The sequence below is a fragment of the Mercenaria mercenaria genome, chromosome 16, assembly GCF_021730395.1.
Source record: "Mercenaria mercenaria strain notata chromosome 16, MADL_Memer_1, whole genome shotgun sequence".
Taxonomy (NCBI): Eukaryota; Metazoa; Mollusca; class Bivalvia; order Venerida; family Veneridae; genus Mercenaria; species Mercenaria mercenaria.
In genome coordinates, this window is record NC_069376.1 from 5,241,278 (window position 1) to 5,250,633 (window position 9,356).

Sequence of the window (9,356 nt, forward strand, 5' to 3'; positions counted from 1 at the left end):
AACTAGTAGATATTTAGTTGTAATTTTTTTATAATCAGTCGCTAGTCGCGGATATTCATTTATAGCTATTCTACCAACAGGTCGCTAACTTTATGCTGGTAGGATGCCAGTTTCAGACCGCATGGCCACTAGACCGACAATTTCAGCAAGATACAGTTTACTTAGTAAATGTTAACGTGTTCATACACATATAAGTTGTGTTAAAATGCCAACAAGCTGAAAGTTCAATATACATACATCTATCATAGCCCATTGTATGATGTAAGTAAGTACTATTTGGATTGACTGTATATATGTTCTTCTAGAAAATGGATCTGTTTCACGTATTTTTAACAAAGGACTTTTTTATATTTCAGACCTGAGGGAAGATTTGATAGGTCTCTACAGAGAAGAGTACCATACCCTACCACTGTCACCTTTATTGGAGGAAAATGACACGCCTCTCCTTGAGTTCTACGTCATACCAGACATAGAGTCAGTGGAAATTCAGAGGGCGCGTGGAGGTGGCAAAGAAATTAGATCAAAGGTTACGTCATTGCATGATGTTTTCTACAAGGAAAAAGAACCATGTCGTAAAATTTACCTTACTGCGGATGCTGGATTTGGGAAAACAGCATTAAGTAAACGGCTCGTTTTAACGTGGTGTCAAGCAAAAAACTGTATCCCAAACGAAGATGAACATTTTAAGAAGGAAGACATTAGTACAATGTCGAATTTTGACTTTGTGTTTTTGTTGTCTTTACGTGATTGTTCCGAAGAATGGGACATTGATGAGATGATCAAAAAACAAATAATTAATGATCTAGCACACACTATTTCAACTAGTGATTTTGAAAACATTCTTTCTAAAGAAAGATGCCTGATAATATTGGATGGATTGGACGAATTCACACACGCAAAAAGAGACATTCCACACAGGAAAGCTAGGAGGACATGTACAATTCTCACAACAACTAGACCGTGGAAATTGGGCGTTAGTAAGATACGTGCAAGTGAAATAGAACGAAAGTTAGAACTTGTCGGACTTAGTAAATCGTCTGCTAGAAGATTAAAAAGGAGTGTGATATCATTACTGTGGGGTGAAACTGACATAGAAACACATATTCAAGAGTTTGATCGCGCTGTCAGTGAAAGAGGTATTTTGGATTTGGAAACTATTCCGCTCTTACTGGTGTATCTTTTGTGTTTATGGTGTGATGAAACAGATCTAGGAAAATCTAGAACTGAGTTATATTGTCAAATAGTTAATCTTCTTCTGAAACGAACGTTTGGAAAATATCCCGACATGAAACAGTCATGCGAACAACCCAAGAGTGATATCCCACAGTGTATCAGTAGAAATGAACATTGTAGGAAACACTACAATCTTCTGAATGCTTTAGGAAGATTAGCATTTGAAACATTATTCGATGAAACGAAGGATCAGAATCTTGTATTTGACATGGCAGTGGCAGAAAAATGTCTGAGTGATAAAGATTTGCTTCAGTTAAGTCGCCATTCAGGGATAATTACACATGATAAAGACCAGACGAAAATAAATAAGCAAATGCAAAAAACATCCTTTTCACACGCAACAGTGCAAGAATTTTTTGCAGCATTATATATCAGTGTTAGCTGGGATCAAGAAGAAGTACGAACTAAAGTTCTATCGTTCTGTCATTGTGTTGCACGAATTCTAGCTATGTCGAAAGTGTTCGTTTTCATCAGCGGAATAAACGCAACAATATTTTCCTCAATGTCAAAGGATTTAATGAAAATCATTAGCGAAGATAAGATAACGAGCGAATACAGATCCACGACTGACCGGTACTGTGAACCTCTGAAAGACATACAAGACATGTACATTTCTTGTATGAAAGAAAACACGAGCGATAAGGAACTCAAACTTTTCTGTCAAGATTTTTTCTTTAGTTATGATTGTAAAGAAGAAAAATACTTTACATATTTAGCACGGCTCGCGGTACACAATAAAAACAACATGGCGTCAATAAATATCAACACAGTAGACAGTGGTCGTAGTTTACGTGAAATTATTGATTGTTGTGAATTGCACGAACTGTTCCAGATCAATAAAATATACTACCAGGGTAAAGTAGAAAACGCACAGCTTCTTGTACTGTTGGACAAGTCGCCGAAATGTGTCACTGTTAAATCGCATGATCTACCTGGTTCTTGGAGCCGTGAAATGTTGGAAACATTACAGAATAATTCTCTGTTACAAGCAATTTATATCCGCGGTTTCGAGATGAGCCACGATGTACTGAATGATACTGAATTATATTATAAACAGAAAAACAATGACGGAGATTAGATTGTGGTGGTTACTCTGTACCGAGCACAAGCTTTCGTGTACTTTCAGTTTAGATTTTAGTCAGCATTCAGATCTAAGGAAGTTAGTATTGAGCTATATACCTGAAGTGTCACAATTGAAAGTTAATAGTCAAGTGAAACACGTGGAGTTGCGGTTAATCAATCTAGGTGAAATGTCGCTGCCTCCTGAAATGGCGAATATTGAAAGTGTTTATTTGGACAATGTAAACATGTCTGCTTCAACATTGCGTGATCTCGTTAAGGTAGTGGAGAAACTTTCACACAAAGTCACAGTAACAATACAGATGTGTAAGATAGAACCGGAAACAGAGTTTGAACACGTTAAACAATTTATACACTCATCTCAGAATTTCCCAGTTACGAAGGATGAACGTCGGGTGTTTGTGTTTGAAACAAAAGTTGAAAGTTAAGTTACTAAATAAACTCGGACTTATAGTGTCAATGTATATAAACATTATTCATAAAACACATATTACACCTTTACACACAGACATATAACATTTTTGTGGCATACATATGTGTAGATAATTAAAAATAGTGACAGTCGCGTGTGGAAAATTAATTGTTGGAGCCAATTCGGAGGAAAGGATGGACTTTCTTATACATGGATTAATATACAAGTAAGTTATTTTATTTGCTTTTATTTAATATATTCTAAACTTAAATATATATCTTTAACAGCAGTTTTATAGAATTGAGCCCCGTCATGTAAAAAAGGGCCATCTTTGAAAAAAATGTTTCCTTGAGAAAAGAAATCGTTCATTGATCTCTGTTCCCAAATTGACCATAGTGATTATTTTACATCTTGAGAAATGGAGTATATTTAAAGTTTTATAAGCCCCAAACCCACTCCACTCCCGCACCATATCGGGCCTGCATCTACTAGTCGGACCGTCCGTCTGTCTGTCTGTCTGTCCATCCCTTTCCGATTAAGAACAAAAAACTCTTTACCATGGATAACTGAAACACTTTGGTCAACATATCTCAGACGTCATAGGATGATTGTCTATGGTCAGTTAATGACCCCTATCATTTCAAGGGTCAATTGGTCAAAGGTCAAGGTCACAATGACCTGGAGACTGAAGACGGTCCGTCCGTCTGTCTGTCTGTCCGAGATCACATTTGCATACTTAGGTGGCTATAGGAACAGTAGGTAACTGTACTTTTTCTTTGATGTCACGTATTCCGTAAGGCTTTTATTTGGCTATTTTTCTCTTACATGGCTAAAAGAAAAATAGAGAGAACAAAAGAGTAGCCACATAAATATTCATATGTAGGAACGTTAGTCCGTCTGTCTGTCTTCCGTCTCTTTCCGATTAAGAACAAAATAAAACTACACGCTCTTTACCATGGATAACTAAATCACTTTGGTCAACATACGTCAGATGTCATAGGATGATTGTCTGTGGTCAGTTAATGACCCCGTCATTTCAAGGGCCAAAAGGTCAAAGGTCAAGGTCACAATGACCTGGAGACTGAAGACGGTTTTAGATCGATAACTGAAAAATACTTTGGCCAGCAGAAGTCAGACTTAATAGGATGATTGCTTGTGGTCAGTAAATAACCCCTATTGTATTAAAGGTCAATAGGTCAAAGGTCAAGGTCACAGTCATCTTGAGACTGAGAACGTATCCTGACTAATAACTGAAAAAAGAATTCAACCTTTAATAGATAATTGTGCCAAACTTTATAGAATGGTTGCCTAAGGTCAAAAGATGACTCCTGTAGATTTAAGGGTTGATAGGTCAAAGGTCAAGGTCGCAGTCATCTTTAGACCGAAAACGTATCCTGATTAATAACTGAAAAAATATGTTTACCTACATTCGCCAAATTTAAAGGAAGAGTGACTTTGGTCAGATGATGACCCCTGTAGTTTTATAGGTAAATAGGTCAAAGGTCAAAGTCGCAGTGACCTTAATACTGAAAACGTATCCTGATTAATAACTGAAAAAAATAACATTCATGCGACAAACGTTATAGGATAATTGCCTTTGGTCAGAAGATGACTCCTGTGGTTTTACCGGTCAATAGATCAAAGGTCAAGGTCGCAGACATTTTGAAACTGAAAACGTATCCTAATAATAACTAAAAAAGATTTTAACCTAAATGCGCCAAACATTAAAGGATGAGTGTCTCTGGTCAGTAGATGACCCCGTGTATTTAAGGGTAGGTCAATAACTGAGAAAAATCTTAACCTACATGCGACACATTTTATAGGATGGTTGCCAGTGGTCAGAAGATGACCCCTGTAGTATAAAGGGTTAATAGGCTAAAAATCATAATTGCAATGACCTTGAGACTGAAAACGGTTTCACGTTAGTTACTATAAAATTCTTTGGCCTACAGGCGTCAAACTTGATAGGATGATTGCATGTAGACAGTAAAGATCCTTTTTCTTTTAAGCTCCAATAGGTCAAAGGTAAAGGTCGCAGTGACCTTTAAACTGAAAATTGTTTTACATTTGTAACTGTTCAAAGACTGACCTACAGACGTCATACTTCATAGGATGATGACATGTATACATTAAATGGCACCTGTTGAGTCAAGGGTCAAAAGGACCAAGGTCATTGTCACAGAGACTGAAAACAGTTTCACATCGGTAACTAAAAAAAACAACTTCGGCCTACAGAATTCAGACTTCATAGGATGATTGCCTGTGGTCTGAAGATGGCCCCTGTTGTAACGGGTTAATAGGCCAAAGATCATAATTGCAAGGACATTGAGACTGAAAACGGTTTCACATTGATCACTTTAAAACAATTTGACTTACCGGCGGCAAACTTAACAGAGTGAGTGCATACGGATAGCAAAAGACCCTTGTTGTCTAAAGATCCAATAGGTCAAAGGTTAAGGTCGCACTCAGTGGCTTACACTGGTAGGATGATTGCATGTATACATTAAATTGCCCCTGTTGTTTTAAGGATCAGTAGGTTAAAGGTCAAGGTCACAGTGAAATTGAGCCGAAAAGCGGGTTTACATTGATAACTGACACAATTTTGCCAACAGAGGCCAAACTTCATATGATGATTGCCTATGGTCAGTAAATGGCACTGTTGTTTTAAGGGTCAATAGGTCAAAGGTCAAGGTCGCATTGATGCTGAAACTGAAAACGATATGACATTGATTTATAAATAAACAAGTCTTTAACCTTCGTGCGTCAAACTAAGAAGAATGGTTGCTTGTGATCAGTTAATGAGCCCTGATGTTCTAAGGGTCAAAGGCCAAAGGTCAAGACCGAAGTGACCTTGAGACTGAACGCGGCTTCACATTGTAAAAGGCAAGCCTATATGCGTCAACTTTTTTTTTAAATTACTGCACGTTGAAGTAAATGAACTCTGTTGTTTTGAAAGTAAATATGTCAAAGGCCTAGGTTGCAGTGACCTTAAGATTGGAAATGTTTTCACATCGATAATAGAGATGGACTTTGGACCACTGGTGTCAAATTTCATTGCACAACTGTCTGTTGCCAATAAACAACATATTTATATTTTCAAATGGTCCAGGACATAGTCGCAGGGACATAGTGATGTCCTTATAATTGTAGAACGCGTTTGACTGCAGGAAGGGTGGGTGTTTTTAGTGAGTAGATGAAAGATTTTTCTTTTGTTCAGTAGGTCCAAGGTCAAGGTTACAGTTACTTTCGGACATTTTGTGTCAAAAGGTCAAATGTCAAAGTCACAGTGATCTTAAAACTAATATCGGCGGTTAACACTTTGGACTACAGGCTTCAAATATCATAGGATAGTTGCATGTGGTCAATAGATGACCTCTTAACACCTGTTGAATCAGTATGTCAAAAGACAAAGGTCAGGCAGTCATGGGATATGTGTTTCATGCGTGTTTGATAAACATATATTGACATTTTAGCATAACTATTTTAATTAAAGAAATGATGAAAGATGGCCATTTGTTTCATGATGGGTAACAATATAAATTTATTCTATTCCTAAGCAAAACATAGATTGGCTGTTAAGAATTGAGGCTCGTCACATTACAGGGAACACTTTCCGTACATATAGTTTATAGTTTAGTTATCTAAGCTTGACTTCCGTCGGCGTCTGTCTCAACACCGCGCACCCCATAAGTTTTGCATATATGCAGGTTTCTCTTAATAAACTGCACACACACATTTTGCATCAACATCTGACCTCACAGGACAGGTTACGTGTTAAGTCCAGCTTTTATTTTGTCAAAATTATGTCTCTTTATCTTAGTATTGCCTGTAGGCATAATGTTCTGAAATAAATTTGTCCAAATGCTTTAAAATATCGCACACATCTTCGGTATTATTAGTTGACCGCACTGGGTTAGTAACATCAATGTAGCTTGTATTGTTTTAACAGTTATCCCCTTTTTAAATTAACAAATTTTGCTAAAAATGACATGTACGCTCATTTCCCATGTATTATTGGAAAAATTGCTTTCAAACTATATTTAAACATTTTGCATTATTAAATTGACCTCATAGGGCATGTGACTTAACTTTACTGTCGTTTTCTATTTATTTATTTATTTATGTTTTAATCAAAATGGTCCCTTTTTTACTTAGAAATAGTATATATACCAAACAAAATAATTAATTTTTGCTTTTGATTCATATATATATCACAGACACGTCAGACCTATTATGTAGAGTTCCGCGCAGTAATAAATTTTAAGGATTTTCGTCAAATGACTAATTGTGTAAAATAAATAATTTGGCAACTTTCTGCCTGGATTCGTTGTTTGAGATTAGAAGGTACTTAATGCCTCCACTTTTACCAAGCAGCTATTTGAAAAGAATATAGCCAATGCTTAAAATCGTCCGCAGACATTTCTCTTTTCAATTAAACACCAACAAAGCATATATCTGCCATAACAAGGCGGACAAATGCACTATATTGATATTAACTACACTCGAGCGGACCGCAGAGGCATATCCGGCGAATTACTGGACCAACGAGGCATATCCGGCGAATAACTTCGGCATATCTGTCATATTACATCAAAGGCACACTTGATCCAGAAAACTACATTCATTAAGAATATGTCTACGTACGCGTACGATTTTATGGAAGTATCTTATTCATTGAATGTTTTACAATTTTTTTTACATTTGATACGACGTAGCGAATATCTTTGTTTTTAAGGTAAATCTAAGTACTCTGTGTAAACATTAAAAATACCGGCTGCATTTATTTAAAAAACCGTTTAATGTCTTCTCATAATTTATGAGTACTTAGGTTACACCAGAGGCCACAATCTATCTGTCTATCTATCTACCTATCTACCTACGTACCTACCCTACCCTAACCTAACCTAACTACCCTAATACCCAACCTACCCTAACCTAACCTAACTACCCTACCCTACCCTACCCTAACCTAACTACCCTAACCTAAGCTAAGCTAACCTAACTACCCAACCTACCCTACCCTAACCTAACCTAACCTAACTACCCTACCCTACCCTACCCTACCCTACTCTAACCTAACCTAACTACCCTACCCTACCCTACCCTACCCTACCCTAACCTAACCTTACCTAACTACCCAACCTAACCTACCCTACCCTAACCTAACTACCCTACCCTACCATACCCTACCCTAACCTACCTACCCTACCCTATCCTACCATAACCTAACCTAACTACTCAACCTACCCTACCCTACCCTAACCTAACCTAACTACCCTACCCTTCCCTACCCTACCCTACTCTACCCTAACCTAACTACCCTACCCTACCCTACCCTAACCTAACTAACCTACCCTACCCTACCCAAACCTAACCTAACTACCCTACCCTACCCTACCCTACCCTAACCTAACTACCCTACCCTACCCTACCCTACCCTAACCTAGCTACCCTACCCTACCCTACCCTACCCTAACCTAACCTAACCTAACTACCCTAACTACCCAACCAACCTGCCTACCTACCTACCTCGTCCAGGGGGATGTCTGTTAACCGCACTCAGCTCTATGCTTCTGTGCTTCCCTGATCGAATGGGTACGTCCCTTACTTCGAATAATTTGCTCATCCACCCAATCTTCAGTAGCTCATCAGTTTTCAGGATTGACCCCCTTGTCTGAAATGTAGAGCTTTTTCTTGCGAGGCACTAAACAAGTTTGTCATTCGGTAAATACAATAAATTAACTAAGTTTGTAGATTACCGGATCATTTAAACAATAAATCTATTGACATATTTAAAGTTCTATAAGGCTAAAAAATTTATATTGATATCAGATGCAACAGCTGTACAAATAGATGATATACATAATTATATGGTTAGAAAAATGCTACTTTAAATTCTGTACATGAACGTTGACAGTAAGAGCTATAAAGGGAGGTAATAAAAAAGAATGGAATGAATAAAATATTCTGTTATAGCATCAATATTCAGACCTTTGACAAGTATTGGAGAAAACAATTAAAGGAAATGGGATTTAACAATAAATTGATATATTTTATGTTTATAATGATACATGTGGCTGCCGCCTTTAAAAAAAAAAAAGAAAAAAGAAAACAACAAAAAACATTATGAGCCGTTGGAAAACGTAAAAATTGAATGTTGAACGTCAAATGTCTGGATAGCTCGATATTCCGCGAAGTTTTAATGTCGAATTTCAAACGTTCATCTGGCTCGAAATTTAAAAATATGCCAGCAAATTTATGTTTCGTATGTCGATCTATGTCGACGTAATATTGCCCACATATTGTATGTTACATTTCAACGTTCTAAAACATGTCCATGGATTTGAATATCTTATGTCAATTTATGTTTACGTAATATTGCCCATATATTGAACAAATAATCAAGGCCTTCGCGTTGTTTATCGTCTAATTTACCACGGTTCAGAGTTCAGATGCGTAGGAATTGAACCACGAGGGCGTACGCCCTCGTGGTTAAATACTGAAGATGAACCGTGGTAAATAAGACGATAAATCACAAGAAGGCCTTGATTGTTTTCATTCTGACATGCACGTTGATATATTGCAATAAATATTATGCTGGAATTCATTTACGCGAGGAGTAATGTATCGG

General features: G+C 37.2%; 1 protein-coding gene across 2 annotated transcripts in view; it reads left to right on the plus strand.

The window, feature by feature from the left end:
- The first annotated feature begins 226 nt into the window (after positions 1-226).
- LOC123544264 (uncharacterized) overlaps positions 227-9,356 on the plus strand; it is a 200,719-nt gene continuing 191,589 nt past the window's right edge. For both annotated transcript variants that reach the window (XM_053526071.1, XM_053526069.1), the window contains exon 1: positions 227-2,951. In XM_053526071.1, coding sequence (XP_053382046.1) covers positions 707-2,311 — 1,605 coding nt within the window. In that variant the 5' untranslated portion in view covers positions 227-706 and the 3' untranslated portion in view covers positions 2,312-2,951. The remainder of the gene's footprint in view (positions 2,952-9,356) is intronic.